General features: G+C 49.1%; 2 protein-coding genes across 2 annotated transcripts in view; one reads left to right on the top strand and one right to left on the bottom strand.

The window, feature by feature from the left end:
• The window catches only part of BACE1 (beta-secretase 1), a 134,840-nt gene that overhangs the window by 96,493 nt on the left and 18,397 nt on the right, over window positions 1–19,950 (bottom strand). The window lies entirely within an intron of this gene.
• On the top strand, window positions 543–18,088 carry LOC147732506 (uncharacterized). The gene is made up of 3 exons (XM_086958993.1): window positions 543–1,335; window positions 1,880–2,358; window positions 18,071–18,088. The coding sequence occupies exons 1-3, from the start codon at window positions 543–545 to the stop codon at window positions 18,086–18,088; spliced, it is 1,290 nt and encodes a 429-aa protein (XP_086815119.1).

The following is a 19,950-nucleotide window of genomic DNA, read 5'->3' as shown; positions in this document are numbered from 1 at the left end:
GCCCTGAGGAGGGTCATTGGTCTTGTCTGCCGTCCCGTTGCTAGAGCCTAATTTAACTCGCTATGCAGGGGAACGCGGACAATTATCCGGAGGAGGACCCCCTGAACTATGTCCCGTTGGACGATAATTTTTACCAGGCGGTCGACGACTCCATCTACCGCGCGGTCGACCAGGCTATGGTCCCCCTGGAACAACGACTTTCGCCGCGCCTGGACGAGGCCTATGCCAAGTTTGCCGCCTTGCTTCCGGCGCCTGTCCCGGCCTCAGGGCCAGATTCGTCCCCTACCCCGCCTCCTCCCAAGAAGCCTTGCACTGAGGGGGTTGATTCGGCGGCTTTCGATAGGGTAAAGAGTGCCTTCAAGGCCCTGGAGGACACACAGCCTCCCGCTCCTCTTCCCTCGGAGGCTCCACCGCTTTCTCCACCTGCGATGTCTCCGGACCCGCAGCGCGACGCTGACGACTCTCCGGACTAGGAGGAGGAGGCCTGTTCTTCCAGGTCGTGGCTCCCTTCTCAGCCCTCATCCTCCGCAGGTCCGTCGGACATGCTGGACCTGGACGATATCGTCCACCCCCGTTCATCAGAGTGGGTCCCGTGTGACAAGGTGGCCCAGTACGTCGCTAATAGGCTGAGGAAGCCGGTGGACAAGGATGCCAGAAGCCGCCTGCGCGCAGAGTGTCCCCGGCCGTCGTTGGAGGGCAAGGTGGCCATGACCCCGGACATCGATCCGAAGATGGCGACCTTCCTACAGAAATTTGTCAAGGACCCGTGGAATGGTATCGACAGGTCCTGGCGCACTTGCCAAGACAAGCTTCTGGATGCTGTCGGGCCCCTTACCAAGATCCTAGATAGGGCGGAGGAGGCCAAAGTGTCGGGTGACGCGATTTCCCCGGAGGTTCTTTCCAACTGGGCCCAGAGAGCCATCATTTTCCTTGGCAACGCCAACTGCGCCCTCTCTACGGAGCGGAGGCGCTCCCTGCTTATCAAGGTGGATCCCAAGCTGGGCGACCTCGCCTCGTCGGAGGCGGGTGCTGTAGCCCAGGGGGGCTTGTTTGGTGACCCGTTCATCAAGGAACTGGGGAAGTTTGTTGCCACCTTCACGTCCCTGGATCGTGCCCAGTCCAATATTAAAAAGGTTTTCGCGCCCCGGGTTTTCGACAAGGCCGGACGAGGCAGGGGCCGCTCGTTCGGCCGGGGCGCCAGCTCGGATCGAGGTCAAGGCTCCGGACGTGGCCAGTACCAGGATAAGGCCAGGTTCAATAATTTCTACCCCACGAGAGGGCAGAAGTTCGGAGGTCGTGGAGGTCAGCGTGGCCAACAGCAAGGCGGTGGCCGAGGTGAGTGTACTGCCTTCCGCGAGTTTGAAAGTGGGGGGGGGGCGCTTGGCGCAGTTTCTTCCTGCATGGGCCTCCCTTACCAGCGATGCTTGGGTGCTGCAGACGGTTCAGGGCTTCCAAATGGAGTTCCATGGCCGTCCGTGTCAGCTACAGCGTCCTCGCCCCATTACCTTTTCCCAGCGCGATGCGGCTTTGGTGAGCGAAGAGGTCGCTGCCCTCCTCCAAAAAGGGGCGATTTGTTGCGCTTGCGAGCACCCCTCAGGTTTTATAAGCAATCTTTTCTTAGTCGACAAGGTCGATGGGGGCAGTCGCCCCGTGATAAATTTGAAGGAGTTCAACGAGTGGTTGGTGTATCGGCATTTCAAAATGGAAGGGATACACCTCCTGCGCGACGTCTTGCGACAGTCCGACTGGATGGTCAGACTGGACCTGAAAGACGCTTACCTAACTATTCCCATTTTTCCCCCTCATCGGCGTTTCCTCCAGTTCAGGTGGGACGACCAGGTTTACGAGTTTACCACTCTTCCTTTCGGACTCTCCTCAGCACCGCGGTGCTTCACAAAGGTGTTGCGGCCGGTGGTGGAGGCATTACGGGCTCAGGGGGTCAGAATGATAGTCTACCTAGACGACATGCTGCTCATGGACCAGTGCGCCGAGAGACAGCGGTCACAGTTGCAGTCTGCGGTCAACCTTTTGCAAGGCCTGGAGTTCGTGATCAACGAGAAGAAGTCTCTCTTGGTTCCCATGCAGTGCGCTACGTTCCTCGGTTTCACCATAGACTCGGTGGCAGCCACCTTGAGCCTGCCAGCCAGGAAGATGGCGCGGATCAGACACGAGTTGCGACAAACCCTAGCGAAGCGGATGATCTCCTTGTGCCACCTGGCGAGGCTAGTGGGCCTGTTGTCCTCTTCGATCCAGGCTATCTTCCCGGGACCCCTTCATTACCGCGCCATGCAACGCTTGAAGGCGTACCACCTGCGGAGGGGACTGACGTACTCTCAACTGATTCCTTTGTCGGAGGACGTGAGGGACGAAATGCAGTGGAGGCTTACGCACATGGAAGCCTGGAATGGCCGTGCGATTTTCGGTTCCGCCCCAGATATCGTGATAGAGTCGGACGCCAGCCGTTCCGGCTGGGGGGCGCGGTGCGGAGACTTCTCCACGGGCGGCGCCTGGTCTGCTCTCGAACAGTCCTTGCATATCAACTGCTTGGAGTTGCTAGCGGGCTCCTTCGCAGTGCAATGTTGGACCAAGGACAGAGTACAATCCTGCGTCCTTCTGAGGATGGACAACGAGTCGGTGGTCCGTTATATCAACCACCTGGGCGGTACCAGGTCCAAGATGTTAGCGGACCTGGCCAGGGATTTCTGGCACTTTTTGTCTGGACCGCCAGGTGTCGGTTACGGCGGAATATTTGCTGGGTCGTCAGAACGAGGTGGCCGATTGGCACTCGAGGAATATCCTGGACGCCAGCGTTTGGAAGCTGGATCCTACCCTGTTTGTGGAGCTCTCGGACCTTTGGGGCCCGTTTTCGGTGGACCTATTCGCGTCCCGTTTGGACTACCAGCTCCCCCGGTATTTCAGCTGGCGCCCCGACCCTCTGGCGGAGGCAACGGATGTGTTCCTCCAAGACTGGTCGGGAATACAGGGCTATGCGTTTCCACCGTTCTCAATGATAACGCGAGTGTCAGCGTTGTTACGCCGCCAGTCGGCTCAGGTAGTGATGATCACTCCGTGGTGGAGGTCGCAAGTTTGGTTTCCGGTTCTTCTGGAACTTTCTTGGGATTTTCCGATCCTACTCCCCCAGTCTCCCCACATTCTACTGAATCCGGAGGGAGCGCCCCACAGGTTAGTTCTGGAGGGCTCGTTGCGCCTGATGGCGTGGAGGCTCTCCGGCGACGCTGGACATTGCCTGGCCTTTCGAGAACGGCAGAGGACTTGCTCTCCAAGGCTTGGGCCGACAGCACGACCAAACGCTACAGATCGGCTTGGCTCCGGTGGAGTCGTTGGTGTGTGCGACGGGGTCTGGATCCCGTGGGGGCACCTGTAGTGCGTGTCTTGAATTTCCTGGCGGAACTGTCTGATCAAGTCCTGGCCTATCGATCGATCAATACGTTCCGATCGGCGGTGTCTGCTGGGCACGACCTGGTTCAAGGGTCCCCGGTTGGCGAACACCCCTTAGTCTGTAGGCTCTTGCGGGGTATACGGCTTGCCTTGCCGCCGGAGCCTCGGTATTCCGCCCTGTGGGATGTGAACAGAGTGCTGAATCTCTTCCTTTCCTGGCAACCGAACAGGTTTTTAACGCGTAAGGAGTTGACGGCTAAGTTGGCCATGTTGTTGTGCCTGGTGTCCTGCAGGCGTGTCTCGGACGTGCGAGCGTTGGATATAACGGCCAGGGTTTTTTCTCCTGAAGGAGTTTCCTTTATCGTCAGCAGGCGGACCAAAACAAATACTAGGGTCATTTCGTACCAGGCCTTTCAGGACTCCCCTAAGCTGTGTGTAGTGCAGTGCCTCCGTGCTTATGAGGAGATGACAGAGGATACTCGCCCTCCGGGCGAACGACAGCTGCTTATTGCTATGCGTAAACCGTATAAGGCAGTTACTTCACCGACGATCGCCCGTTGGGTGCGTTGGATCATGCAGGAGGCGGGGATTGATACTAAACAGTTTGGGGAGCACTCTACGCGAGGTGCCATGGCGTCTAAAGCTTTTGCTCTTGGGGCTCGGTTGGAGGATCTGATGAGAGCGGCCGATTGGTCCTCGGACTCCACGTTCAAGAGGTTCTATTTCAAGCCAGTTATTGATGTGGCCAGATTGGTGGTCGATAAGCTTTGAACTGGCATAATCCGAAGCCTCCGGTCCTGACATAGAATGCGAATTTGCCTAGCCTTGGTGCTGGTAAGTTCCAATTCTATTAAGGACTCGGAGGCGAGGATTATCCCCCCCAGTGACTTCATGGAAGTGTACCCTCCCCGTATGCAATGTAAGTAAAGCGTTTATGTTCTTTTTCGAATGTGCGCTTCTGGCTCTGCGGTGTACTGCTCTTCCTGTTTTACAGCTGACGTTCTATTGGTATAGGATGGATCTGATGGTGTGTTCTTTTGCAGGATCAGATAATTCTAAACAAGATGCGTGAGTGGACGGATGTTCTGGCTTCGCGCAAAGAAAGAGGAGGAGACAAGTACAGTGGAGCATGATGGGAGACACCTGTACATGGACACTGTAATAGGACTCATGTTTGACTTTATTCTTTCCCCCAAATGTTCATGGGAAAAGTAGTTGTGTTATATTTTCTTGCTGCTGTAGAGAATAAAGCGATGAAAGAATGGCATAATCCTCGCCTCCGAGTCCTTAATAGAATTGGAACTTACCAGCACCAAGGCTAGGCAAATTCGCATTCACAGCTTTTGATGTAACTTTTAAGAGACTCGTTATAGTTCTTTCACAGTCCAAAAGTTTGTTGGGTTTTTTTTTGTCCTCATTTCCACCATGGTTGTAATCTGTCGAGCTTCTGGACAGGGAAGAAAAACAGACAGTAGATGTGACACGCAAATTCAGTGTACGATTTATGGGATTGCCAAGGCCCTAATGCTGTGTCAATCACTCTATCCATCCTCCCCCAGCAGTTTATTTGACAGATGTTTAACCATCAGCCAGTTACCTTTATTGCTTGAATCAACCTTTACACCCAACAAGGAAGGCAAGGTTGCAAAGCAGAGAAAGTATATCATGGCTTTGTAATCATCGGACGTGGGAAAAAAAATAAAAAAAAAATAAATAAATTTAAAAAACACACCACTAGCGAGATCAATCAAGTAGGTGCCAAAAAGCTCTTTTTTCTGATTTCCCGGCTCTGGCGAGATCTAATTTTGATACTTGTAGCATTGAAGTGCGCCAATCATGTAAGGAAGGGGGAGATGTCTCTTTCCATCGCTTGCAGATTTCTCTACGGGCCACCAGGAATGAGTAAAATAGCAGATTTTTGGTTGCACTTCGCTTCTGATCTACTACTCCGAAGATTATTAGCGGAAGATCGATGGATACTGTGCAACCGATGGAAGATGTAAGTTTGTTGCTGATTTGATCCCAAAAAGACCTGAGTTGGGGGCAATCAAAGAACATGTGTGCATCAGAGGCTGCCACTAGGCCACACCGCGCACATGCGATCGAGCCCCCTGATGAAAATATCGATAGCCTCTGTGTCGAATAGTAGGCCTTGTGGATTGTGAAAAGATGATTTCTGCGGAGCCAAGCAGGTTTAACCAGGTCCCACAAAACATTACACGACATTGACCATAGATCGTTCAAGTTCAAGGATGGCATCACGGACCCCCATAATTTTACGGGAGATGGAAATCCCTGTCAATCTCCTCCAAGATTAAATTGTACCATAGGGAGACTTATTTTGCTGATATTGGTTTATTGAGCATGAGGAATTCCAAATGATTGCCTTCGCCTAGAGGTCTATTGTGGAGACGAGCGTATCTATCTGGCTGCGCTTGGGCTTGAGCCCAACTTGAGATTTGCAGATACTTTAATCTAGACTGGTTTGGACCTGTCGTACTTGCTAGATGTTCCCATCGCAGCAAGAATCCATCCACGAATAAGTCACCCCAAGTTGAAATTTCAGCGTCTTTTAGTGGGATTACCAATGCATCGGTTGTCCAACCAGGAGGTGCAGAGAGATCCCATATTGGAGATCTATTTGAATAGTATCCTAATTTAGTTAGCACCTTTAATTTGATCTTCTTAAAAAATTTGGGGTCGCCGAACTTGAAAAGGAAGCCTGACTGCCTGACTTCTTCGCCCTGCAACAATGCCTTAACACCTTGGCTGCTAGGCGTTTTCCCCTCCGGTGCTGACTTTTCTAAAAGCCCCTTTATTCATGACGAGCTCAGCTCGTCATCAGCACAGCTCAACTGTGCATCATGACGAGCTGAGCTCGTCATGAGCATCGAAAGCGTTAAACATCGACCCTATGCCTTGGTCTGCTGGGACTTTTAACAGCATTCGTGCGTGTGTCATCTGAAACGCCCAGGCATATATCTGAAGATCGGGACCGGCTAAGCAACCTGTCTCCCTGCGCCGCCTTAATTTCTTCCAAGATATTCATACAGTTTTGTTTTTCCATATAAATGAAGAGATGTTGCTTTGCATCTTTGCCACTAGTGACGTGTCGAAAAAGAGTGGTATGGTGTTAAAAGTCAGTCCAAAAGTTTGTACAATTAATCCACAGTTATTGCCTATTTATCATATGCAACTAACAACCATTGATAAAGCCAAGAGTCCTGGCTTGTTGTAGGTGTAGTGTTACTTGTATTATATATATGGAGGCAATGACAGAAGCAGCAAATTTACCAGTTTGCCAGCATGCTATGCTAGGCACAGATTTTTAGCTTATGTGTTTTTAAGTCATGCCCTAATTACATCGGCCACGCCCCTTTAAGGGAACACCCCCCCCCCCTCCCCCCAGTTTTTTCATCCCACTTAAAGCCCTGACATAGGCTCACATTACTGGGATCTGTGCTAGGCCGGTCGAGATTTGGGTAGTATTATGACACATAAATGGGATTTGACTGAGACATGGGTTCATACCATCATTCCTATCTGTGACAGAAAACCATGCATAATGTGCAGCCTTGAAAGTGTTCGTGTACATTAGGGCTGGGTAGAAATATGGAAAATCCAGTTGACCGGTCAATCGTAGACACCCTAAATGGCCTCTCGGACGCTGAAAATATATATATATATATATATTTTTTTTACGGTGTTTTATATAGCGCAAACTGGACCCGAAGGTATTAGCTATCAGAGCGCTTCACACGAGCACCGGTTGCTTTATATAAGTACACATTCATTTTTGTTAGGCACTGGGAAATTAAGTGATTTGCCCAGAATCACAGGATGTTGTGCATCCCTGCCAAGACTCCGAGGTCGACCTCCCTAGCCGTGAGGCCAACTCCTCTGTCCAATATTGTTTGGAGCCCTTGGAGAACATTTCTTGCATTAATGCATTTCATAAGAAAGGCAGGGGTGTTGGCTAGCAGTGGCGGCTCGGACAGTCGAACCACTGCTACGCAACGACCGCAGGCAGACCCTAAGATCACACACCGCTGGCTCGAAAACAGGCAGAAACGCAACCGCAAACGCAAGTGGCGAAGGAGGAGTCGGGCAGCAAACCGGCGCAGCGAAACCACAAGCGAAGGGCCGGGGTCGCAAGCGATGGAATCGCAAGTGAACGAACAAGTAAGCGACCAACTCTCCGTGATTAATCTTTCAAATGCTCATTTGACTAATAATGAGATTAGAACTTTATCATTGGGCTTGACTTATTGCCCCCCATGTACATTTGATTATGCGCAAACAAGAATGGACTTTTTTAAATATATACGCAAATTAAAATTGAGAAAGTTATTCTTGCAGAACAGGTTAAAAACGCGCATGCCACCGCAGGAAAATTATAGAACTGACCCGGATTCAGGTCCATGCCTGGCAGGAGAGGTTGAGCTCTATGTGGACTTGGTTGATTTAAACAGAGAAGGGGGAACTTCAGTTGATGTTGAAAGAGAAGAGTATGTAAGAACAGATGCCCCAGGGGCCACGAACTTTAAACCCAAATCAACATTTAACCCAATAGCAGTTTTTGATAACATTGAAGCATTCAATAATCTGGTCATATCTGATTTAAAGGCATTGCATCAGGCCTCTAGGATTAAAGACACTAAATGTAACAAAAAGTGTAATAATGCCTATGGGAGCCTAATGAAAAAACTACAGGGGGAAAACACTGTGATTGTCAAGCAGTCAGATAAGGGGAGCAACATTGTCCTGTGGCCAAAAACAATGTATATGGAAGAGGCCCTACTACAACTGAATGACAGGAATTGTTATTGTAGGAGCGATTGGCGGACAGCTAGACAAACGTGGGATGCTTTCCACACCAGATTATATGCTTGGAAGGGAATGGGACTACTAAGTGGGGATGAACAAAAGTTCCTGAAAATGAATTATCCTGTAATCCCTGTGTTTTATATGATCCCCAAGGTCCACAAGAATCTGACCAAGCCCCCTGGTAGGCCTATCATCTCCGCCAGACAGGGTCCATTCGAAAATGCCTCCAAATACATTGATCACTTCTTGCAAGAGCACGTGAAGGGGCTTCCCTCGTACATCAGGGATACTGGTGATTTTTTGGATAAAATCAAAACCATTGAATGGCAGAAAGATTACTTATTGTTAACGCTAGATGTAACTTCCTTATACACCAGTATAAACCACGATGATGGCCTAAGAGCGGTAGAACATTACTTGAAACGTAGACCTGCTTGCATGCTACAGCATAATAACATGGTCATAGAGATGACAGAGATCTGCCTCAAAAGCAACTTCTTCTTATTCCAGAAGCAGAATTTCCAGCAATTGAGGGGGGTTGCAATGGGGGCCTGCTTCTCCCCAAGTTATGCCTGTCTGCATATGGGGCATTGGGAGGAGCAGGTCCTGGCAAGAACCTATGAGGATACCATGGCTAATAATATCATAGCCTGGTATAGGTTCATTGATGACCTCTTCATCATTTGGAGGGGGACAGAGGCAGAAGCGAATAGGTTCATAACCAACATCAATGTAAATGATTTGAACCTACAATTCACTGGCCAGATTAGCAATGCTAAGGTTACCTTTTTAGATGTGGAGGTGAGCGTTGTCAGTGGCAGGATAGTGACTGACCTACATCGAAAGGTGACGGCAGGCAATACGATGTTGCACGCCACAAGCCACCATCCAGCGCATTTGATTTGCAGCATCCCCTATGGGGAGATGCTGAGGATCAAAAGGATTTGCAGCACAAATGAGAGCTGTGAGAGAGCCCAGCAAGCCAGCAAGAAGAGATTCATTGAGAGGGGCTACTCACGTACGGCGGTGGAGGGTGCTATGAGACGTGCCAATTTAACTTCAGGGCATAGTCTAACAACAGATGCGGTGCCTACACCATCCGTGGAGAAGGAGTCTGGCCAACCAAGACTGATAACAGCATATAGCAGACAGCACAAAGAAATATTCAACATCATTCGCAAAAATTGGCAAGTGGTTAAGGGAGATCCGGTCATTGGGGGGACCCTAGCCAGTAGACCAGCCATAACCTATAGCAAAGCTAGGTCCATGAGCGACATGATAGTTAAGAGCAGCCCGGAAGTAGCCGATGACAACTGGCTAGGGAAGAGCAAGGGCTTTTTGAAATGTGCAGTCTGCAAAGCATGTAGGATAGGTAGAAACAAGACTACCTATATGACTGCTTTCAACAGCGAGGTGAGGACTATTAAAAAGACAATCACCTGCAAGTCAGACTTCGTGGTCTATGTGTTGGAATGTGCCTGTGGCCTGCGTTATGTGGGCAGCACTAAGCTGCAGGTCCATAAGCGCATTCTACAGCACCTCAGGGCAGTGAGCAATAAGGATGAGGCATACCCGGTCGCCAGACATGTGAATACGTGCCATGGTGGGGACATAGGATGTCTGCAGTACTATGCCATTGATATGATCCCACCTCTCCGCAGAGGTGGTGACAGAGAGGCCAAATTGAGAGTCTTGGAAACACGCTATATTCTAGAGCTTAATTCCAAGGCTCCCAACGGTTTGAATCAAACGGAAGACTTACACTCTTGTCTTTATTAGGGATCTAATTATTCAGACCGTTTTGGCCCGTACTTGAATAGCAACTGCAGTTGTCCATGGGGGTAATTATGCATTTGAGTCGAACATGTAAATAGTCTGCCTCCCGTGTTTTTAATTTAAACTCATGGTGAAGGGATTATAAATTATTTTAAATCACCAGGTTATAGGGTTTTAAGTATCATAATCATGATTATGATATTCTCTTATCGTGCCCCAGCAATTGAACCCATAGTGCAGCAGTGTGGATGCAGTGGTTAGAAGTAGCAGCAAATGCCCACTGGGGCACAATTTTAAAAAACAGTGATCCAAGCCATGTACTCCCATTTAAATAATGATGTTTTTCCTTTTTGCACAATTTGCACAAGAGATAGCGAATTTGCACAGAATGTATAAAGTGTATATATATATATATATTTTTTTTTTACATGATTTTAATATATTATGTAGAAATAATTTATTTTTCTAAATTGGTTCAATAATTTTAATCAATTTATTTATGAGGAAACAATTATGAGGAAACATTGGGAGTAAGAACTGAACGATCAGAGAAGAGTGATACTCTCTTTTTAAAATGTTTGGTTTTCTATAAAAATTATTTTAGAAGCATGGTTAAACTTAAAATGTGTTCTGGATCACTAAGCACTTTATTGAAATTGAACAAAAAGTAATTTATGAATTAAGCGCTACTGAACTAGGCTGAAGTATGTTTTTTATTTCCACAGGCTGTGGGGTCAGCTGACTGTGTACTAGCACTTTAAGAGGGATGGGTGTACGATCGACCATGTCTTGTGATCAAGGGACGGAGGTCCCGAAACGCGTCATGGCGGCGTGTTCTATGCACTACTGGATGAAATAAACTAAGATTTGCAAAATATCCGCAAGGGTCCGGCTTCGTTTTTTCCCTGGAGTGTGATTTGGGGACTTGGCGGAATTCGTGGCATATATATATATATATACTTTTTTTTGCGGTGTTTTATATAGCGCAAACTTGACCCGAAGGTATCAGCTATCAGAGCGCTTCACACGAGCACCGGTTGCGTTATATAAGTACACATTCATTTTTGTTAGGCACTGGGAAATTAAGTGATTTGCCCAGAATCACAGGATGTTGTGCATCCCTGCCAAGACTCCGAGGTCGACCTCCCTAGCCGTGAGGCCAACTCCTCTGTCCAATATTGTTTGGAGCCCTTGGAGAACATTTCTTGCATTAATGCATTTCATAAGAAAGGCAGGGGTGTTGGCTAGCAGTGGCGGCTCGGAGCGTCGACCCACTGCTTTTGATCAGTGCAAAGAACGAAACATAAAATGATAATAACTTGAATTATTATCATTGTATTCGTTCGTGCTGCTTTGCGGGTGGACGGGTGGGGCTTGCTCGTCTCTCAGAGCAGGGCAGGGGAGGAGTGGTTTGCCCACTCCTAAGTGCACAATGACTGTTAGGTCTGATAACCGGCCGAATCGCTCCAATAACCGCCTTGCCCCCTCTAGCTCGGGGCCCGCGTTAGCCAAAAACATCAGCAGATCATCTGCATACAAAGAAATGAAATGTGGCTTGCCCCTATACGATAATCCGGCATAGTGGCGGCCCAACCTGGCCTCCACAGCGAAGGGTTCCATCGCCAGGGCAAACAGGAGAGGAGATAGGGAGCACCCCTGTCTAGTGCCCCGCCGGACAGGGTATAGCCTCGAGATCAGAGCGCCCACCCGGACTCTTGCTACCGCGTCAGTGTACAGGACCTTGGTCCAGTTTATGTATCCGTCCCCCAGCCCGAAGCGCCGCATCACCTCATACAAGTACCCCCATTCAAGACTGTCGAAGGCCTTCTCTATGTCAATAGAGAGAACAAATGGAGAGACGGCGCCTGGCCAGTCTTCCCCCATCAGTCTCGTAAGCCTGCGGATATTGTGGGCGGTGTTGCGCGTAGGGATAAAACCGCACTGGTCCTTATGAACAAGGCCAGTCATGTGCACCAGCAGTCTGTTGGCAAGAATTTTACTCAGGATCTTGTAGTCCGTTGTCAGCATGGACAGCGGACGGTAAGAGGATAAGGCCGCCCCCTCTCTGCCCGGTTTTAAGAGCGGGATCATGATGGCTTCACACATGGAGCCCGGGAGCCGACCCCTCGATTGTGCCTCATTATAGACTTCTCGCAGCCGGGGTGCAAGGTACTCCAGATATTTACTGTAAAACTCGATCGGGAGTCCGTCGAGACCCGGGGTCTTATTTCTAGCCATCTGTTTTACTGCGCACCCTATCTCCCCGAGCGTAATGGGCCGACCCAGCTCCTCCGCCTCCGAGTCTTCCACCCTCGGCAGTTGTAGGCCGTCCAAGAACTCGCACAGCTCATCCATCCCCCCTGTTTCACCACTCTCATAGAGACCCTCATAATACGCCCGAAACTTATTCAGTATCCCGGGTTGAGTATGGCAGGGTTCCTCCCCTGTCTCTTGGATCATCATGATCGGCATACCCCTCCTGACTGGGTTAGCGAGCCACGCCAGCATAGACCCCGCCTTATCGCCCTCCGCATGCGCCCTCGTCATGTACGCTTTATGATCAAAGCTGCGCAGCCGTTCCAGTTCCACTGCCAGCCCCTCCCTGGCCCCACTAAGCCCCTCCTGCAACTCAGGGTGATTCGGGCGTCCCTTCTCCAGATCCCTCAACCGCGTCTCAGCCTTATCCAAATCATCCAACAAAGTCTTGCGAGCCCCAGCCGCGTGTCCAATACAGTGCCCTCGCACCACCACCTTAAACGCATCCCACTCTACCGCCCTCGTGGAGGCCGAGCCACTGTTCTCCTCAAAATAACACTCCATGCATTCTCCAAGGGCCTCCCTGAACAACAAGTCATCCAGGGTGTCAGGTTGCAGGCGCCATGTTGGTACGCAGTTAACGGCCACCATCCAGTTCAGAGACAACAACAAAGGGTTGTGGTCCGACATCGTCCGGGCCAAATATTCCGCCCCTCCCACCGCAGAAAGTACACATGAGGAACACAGAAACGCGTCCAGCCTAACATGTAGATCATGCAATTGCGAGTGAAAGGAGTAGTCCTAGTAGTGGGGTGTAACGCCCTCCATGCATCCGTGAGGGCCCAACTCTCCTGCCACTCCAGCCTGCGCTTGGCCACCCTATGCGCTGGGGACGCGCGCAGTGGGGGATGGGACCTATCCAAAACCACATCCTCAACCGAATTGAAATCCCCCCCCAGGAGCACCGGCCCCGCCAAATAACCCGCCAGTTTACCCGAGAGTAGGGACAAAAATGCGGGCAAATCCACATTGGGAGCGTACACACGGCAGAGAGACACTACCCTGCCCCTTAGCCTCCCCTCCACCGCCACATATCTGCCCTCAGGGTCCACCAATGTTTTAGTAACCTGGAAGGGAACCCCCGCTCGTACCCAAATCAGCGCCCCCCTTGCAAAGGCCGAGAACGTCGTGTTGAACTGCTGCCCCCTCCAACGCCTCTGTAGCGCTATCCCTTCTTGCTTATTAAGATGTGTTTCTTGCAGGAACGCTATGTGAACCCCCCTACGCTTGAGGTATGCCTGAACTTTATGCCTGCGTGTCATGGACTGCATACCCCGCACATTCCAGGACACACATTTCAATGCCCCGGTACAAGCCATTCCCCTTCGCACAACCAGACCGAACAATAAAGATCATTGACCTTACTCGCTGCGCGACCACGGACCAACCCACCCACCCTCTCCAAACAGGAAGCCAAACCCCCCCTCCAACAACAACACCCAGAGCAACCCCAACTGCTCTCAATTCCCACCCCCCCAGGACAGGCCCCCCCGCAACTGGAAGTACCCCCATCCAAACCAACACTCCCAACCACCCCTCAAAGAAAGGCAGTAATATTCGCAGTCTCCACTGCGATGACCTTAAGGGCCAGTAGGGCGCGGTCCGATGCGAAAGGTTCGTGAAAGCAAATCATTCCCGCACACCCCACCCCACAATCCCCACATCATAGCGCCCCGAAACCTCAAGTAACAGTGTTCCGCAGCCATGGGCCCAGCGCCCCGGTGTCCAACCAGCGAGTCCGCTCCACTAGTCCAGATTAACACGCCTCAAGTATCTCCTCCGAAGTCTGCGGCGTCACGATGGGGCCACGGGCTCCACCAAATTCCGAAAGTCCCGTCTCTGAGCCCGTGCCCGGGCCCTCCGAGGCGTGCTCTTCCCGGACTGGCTTCTGGTATTTTTGGATAAGTCCGCCACTGCCTGTAGGGACGCCTGCCTCTCCGTCTCCGTCTGCGACACCGAATGCCTGCCGGTCCTTCTACGGTTCTTCCTGATCCGTTGAGATTTCCTGATCGGTTGTGCCACCTTAGCCTCCTCCTCCCTGGCCTTGGCGCCATCTGTTCCCGCTTTATAAGTGTCCCACCAGGCCCAAGCGTCCGCCGAGGATGTGAAGAAGAGTGTCTGTTCATCTACCACCACTCTCAGCTTCGCCGGGAATAGCAGGGAGTACTGGATGCCCTCATCACGGAGCTCCCGCTTAAGAGACAGGAAATTGGCCCTGAGCCTCTGCGTCTCAAACGTATAGTCTGGGAACATAGTGACCCTGTTGTTGTCCACTTGAAAGGGTCCTGCCTCCCTCGCCCTCTGTAATAACCAGTCCCTGTCCCTGTAATGGAGCAACTTGAACACCACTGGGCGAGGCGGGAGGCCCGGGGCCGGCGGACGCGCCGGGACCCTATGTGCTCGCTCAAGGGAGAAGAAGGGGGACAATCCCTCTGGTGCCACCTCAGTTCGTAACCAGTTGTCGAGATAGCCCACCATATCGTCTCCTTCGATTTTTTCCGGCAGGCCTACAAGGCGTACGTTATTGCGCCTATTCCGGTTTTCCGCGTCCTCGGCCCTCCGTTCCAGCACCTTCAGACAATCCATCACATCCGCCACCTGCGCCTTCACCGCTGCATGGCTCGGGGCTAATTCCTGAACCGTGATTTCCACGGACTTCACCCTGTCCTTGAGCTTATCGTGGTCAGCTTTCAGGAGTCCCAAGCCTGTCGCCACCTGGGCTATGTCCTGCTGCAGGGCGTCCTTGGTGGTGGCGATGGCCTCCAGGATACGGTCCTGCATACGCTGCAGCGCCGACTGGTCTCGATCCGCTCCTTCCGTGGCTTCGGTGTCGGTCGCACCATCCCCCTTCCCTTTCGGCTTCCCCATCTGGGCTGGAAAGAGTGGTGGCCTCCAAAGCTGCTTCTGCTCCCGCTCCGCACGTCGCTGAGCCTCGCCCCTAGGAAGGTCCCCCCGTAACAGTAGTGGGAAAGGCCCGCCGCGTTCCACGCCTTGGGCACCACTCTAGTCTCCGGGGCCAAGGCTGCCTCTCGGAATCAGGGTTTTCGACCGACGGCTAATCCGGCTGGCGCCAGTCGTGCTCAGAGATCCGGGGTCATCGTCACTGGGTTGTCGCCACGTTGTCGCCGCCACTATCAAGGGTTCCGGTCCCATCCACAGCCGGTGGCGCTCGAATGGTCTACTCCAGCACCCCGAGGGAGATCCGATGCAGCCGCCAACACCTCTTATCGGAGAAAAGTAGCAGCCCTTAAAGTGGCTCCGGGCCTGCGACTCCGTCGTCTCCGTGCCTCATGCCACCGCCGCCATCTTAGCTCGATAACTTCACGCCTGAGTCCGGCTTTCAGATTCAGATACCGGGCTGGGATCGGTCTCGAGTCGTCCGCCGTCGGCGCCGGACCCTCCCTGGCACCTTCCAGTATCGGATTATATTAGTTTCGTCGGGGTCCGACCAAATATTCAGGATATTTTTCAGGATCGGGCGCGGAGCACCGAGCTCACGCTGCCTACCTCCTCGGCATCCAAGCCACGCCCCCTTCTACGTTTTCCATGACTCCTCCCTCAGGCCTCTTCCCCTTGCCTTCCTGGCTCCTAAATAGTTTTTAGGCAGGGACGTTATCAGGGCACTATTTCTAGGTCGTCCCTTTAAGTGCTATATGCAATGCTTTCAGGGATTGTGTGCAAGAATGGTCAAAGCATTGATTTGATGGAGCATCAATTTTTGGTTTAGAGCAAGTCAGAGCCTTTTTTACCTCGACAAAAAAATTCAAAAAAAGATTGGCAAGTGAATCAGGAGCAATATTAAGTTCCAAGCAATTTAAGACAATTTCCTAGCTATTAGATATAATTTGCGGGACTAATTTGCCTTAATTTTAATTGGTAGCCATTTTTGCTTGCCATAGCTGGTTTCTAAATTTTTTATATGGGCGTGCTATTATGCAGAGCCATAGCCAGCGTAGTAAAAAGGATTGCGTGGTCGCTAAAACAAGAAAATTGAATGTCAATTTGTTTAATCATTCCCTGAAAAGTCTCAGACATCAGAACATAGTCAAGGGCAGATTTGTACTCGTTTCGGGAGAAAGTATTCAAAAGATCACCCATCTGTGGATTTGCCTTGTTGATAACTATAACATTTCTAGCAATTAGCAGTCTATTTAGGATATTACCGTATTCAAGATACTTAAAGTGATGGATGGGTTACCCCAATGTATCCTCTAAGCCACAAACCTTATTTAAGTTGGACTTGCATGACTGGACATTAAAATCACCTGCCCACAGGATGTTTTTGTTTATCTCTGGATCTAAATGGGCCAATACTGTCTGCATGTTGTTCCCAAAGTTACTATTATAAAAATGAATTAAAAGCCGATCCCAGTCACTATGCGCCTCAACCAGAATAAGATGGAAGTAGGGACTCGAGTGTTCACATTTTTTGATTCTCAGTGACAAAGTGTTGGAGACCAAAGTCAATAAGCCCCCACTTGCTCTTCCTGGGGTAGATGGAAGTGCCTCCGTTTGAAATGAGCGAAAACCATCAATAAATGTAGAATCAGCCCCCCAGGTCTCTTGCAGGCAAAAATGTCCACATTTTGCCAGTAAGTTAACCAGTGAGGGTTACCCAACTTTGACCAAATACCAGCCACATTCCAGGAGGCTTATTAATACTTGCTTCTTGCTCCCTTGTCTGGCATTCAGGGATTTTTATTTTACCCTGGTTATTTTACCCTTTTTATTGTCCCAGATTCCCTCATCCATGGGGTGGGCTGAGGCCTTCACTTGCAGTCAATCACAAGCCTCCAGGTCTGTTAGGCTTGTTAGGGGCTCAAATCTATTTACTACTTTCAGTCCGCTTGGATCCCTACATCCTGGTATTACATTACCAGCCGGTCCTACACTCAAAACTCCACTAGTCGTTTTAGAGGGATTTAGGGTATATCTATAAAAGTACTCCAAAGGTAGTGCAGAGATCTGTGTCCCGGGTAAAACTGCATCATACAGTCGGTCTAAAATAGACCTTATTACACATTTGGCATATATCCCACTCTCCTGGCCATAATGACGTGCCTGGCCAAACCCTCATTTCTTCAGGTAAAAGGAAGATGGGTGGTTAATCAATGGAGTGATTTATCCGCGAGTTGTGCTCTTGATTCCCTTTGCTCCTTCCTAAGCACGGGGACATTTGACAGAACCAAAACTAATGAGGAGGCTGCGGAGGGAGGTCTAAAGATTGATATGTTTCCTTATTTTGGGCAACTTGACCTATTGTACGCCCTCTTTCCACGCCTGTCTTTTGCCCCCCCATCAGCTATATGTATACAATTTATTCACACAATGGGGCATCCCTCCATAGGTTTATTAAAAACAAACAAACAGAAAAAAATACTGCTAATTCACATCTAAATCAACACACCATCTATCATGCGTTGTCAGCATACTGATTGGAAATCTTTGCATTACCTTTTCCTACAATATCACAGTTCTCTCACTTAAGAGCATGCCTATTGCGCCACATGAAAAAAATGGACTATTTCCATAGTGATGAAAAATCCAGGAATCAAAGGGTGCACAAAAAGAATAACAAACTATAAAATTAGGAAAGCGAGTCATCAATTCTTAGAATGAAGACATTTACGCAACAAATCTATGGATCTCTGAAGTGAAACACACAGACGAACTAAAGAAAGAATTTTGAGGCGAATTTTTTGCAATAACCATCAACTGTTTCCACCTGCTTATTTTTCTATACTTCTAACAGGTGAATGACAACCATTAAGTTATGCTTTCCTATGGATGTATTTCTATACCTATGAGGTGCACAAAATAAATAATTTTAAAAATATAGAAATTGTTTGGCATACCTGTTACCCATACCTTCCTAAAGGGGTGAAATATGTTTATCTACCAATTCGTTAGTTACCTCCTAGAGGGAAAGTACATACAATACTAAATAGACTCATGCTCCACCTTTTGAACCAGTGTATAAAAGCAACCTTAAAGCAGCTCACTGTTAAGACTCCTTTCTAATTAGCTACTACATGCTTGAGAAGGGCCTGTTAAGTTCTGGCACTAATGCATAAAACAACTGTGTTTGCAGATACTTCGGATAGCCTTCTGATGAGGACACATCATAGTTTCATCCCAAAAGGTAATACTTTCATATTAATCGAACAGTTCACTTTCCCGTTTTCCCTTAAAACCCAGAATCTACAGTTGAAATAGTGTTACGTATATGTATCCTGTGTCCCGCTCTTAATTAGATAAGCCAGGCGCTAGGGAAATATCTTCGAGGATTGTGGACAGAATCGACCTTTGCTATGCAATGGCTGGTAAGACTTTACTGCCCAGACCAAAAGCGCAGCCAACTAGATCTGCGATTCACTAGCATTAGTAGAAAATGTGTTGCTAAAATAAGAATGGGAAGCTCTGCTGTCCAACAGATACCTTTACAGAATACGACTGCGCTGATACCCAGTGGCGTCAGGAAGTGGCACTGGAACAGGTGGCGTTAAAACATTTTACGCGCAACTGCTTGCTCTTCACAACCTCTACCCAAGGAGAGCTACTACTATACAGTTAATACACAGCATGTGAATCTAGAGGAGATTCATGTTATTTATGAGTAACAATAGTTTTGTAGCCGGAGACTATTCAAAGTTTATCTTTTTCCCACCGGCCTCCACAGTGAAGTAGAGCTAAGCATTAGAGAGATAAAGGATTTAAACACCATCACTATATAAGTACTCCACAAATCACTATCAAGAGGAAAAAGAAGTTTGAAGATGATGAACCCGTAGAGGGGCATTGTGGGCTCACAGTAGACTTCATCTAGCGTTATGAAGGCTCTACCTATGGGCTACACACAAAAGAGAAAAAAAAGATATTTTTTAAAATCTTTTTTCAGACTCAGCAACTTGCAGAATAATGCACAGCATATGCCTCTAGAATACTCTTCAGCTGCAAAACTAAAGTTCAGGTAAGTAACTTGACTATTAATACTATGTATCTTTTAAGACTCCTAAAAAAGAGAAAGCATCATTAGAAAAAAAGGGATGGAGAAAAGTGAGGTCACTGCTTCCTCATCAGAAAGGAGGCTTACGGAGAGGGGGCTTATTCAACACTTGCAGGAGGGCGACACAAGGGGGTGCTATGCAACACGCATGCTTCAGTGTGAGTAAAGAGGAGGCGTAACAATGTAAAATAAATCTCAGAACAAGTGGTACAATGAGTGATGTATACACTACTCATCCCTATATGAGAGCAGTGCATACATACCTTTTAAGAGTTGTAGTGAGATGGAATCATAGAGTTAATATCCTCACATAGGAGAGGTATTAAGAGTGGTGTACACTCTATACATACCTAGTTAAATGCAACAGGAGTTAGCAATGTCAATAGGTCTGTCTTCAAAGGAATGTTGTATGGTAATGTGAAGAAGTACAGGTCAATAGAATGAGAATAGATATGTATGTGTGTGCAAGCATAGAACTGTAGAATAATATTAGTTTAGGTTAAAAGGTGGGTGACAGTTGCACTGACAAGCCAGACCTAAAAGTCCAAGTAGGTTAATGAGTGCCCTCCTCCCATCTGTGCTAATATCAGAGAAAAACAACATAAATGATCTAGTTAACTAAGGCA

This window comes from Lissotriton vulgaris, chromosome 2_1, assembly GCF_964263255.1.
Source record: "Lissotriton vulgaris chromosome 2_1, aLisVul1.2, whole genome shotgun sequence".
Classification (NCBI taxonomy): domain Eukaryota; kingdom Metazoa; phylum Chordata; class Amphibia; order Caudata; family Salamandridae; genus Lissotriton; species Lissotriton vulgaris.
This window is presented reverse-complemented; position numbering and strand designations above follow the sequence as displayed.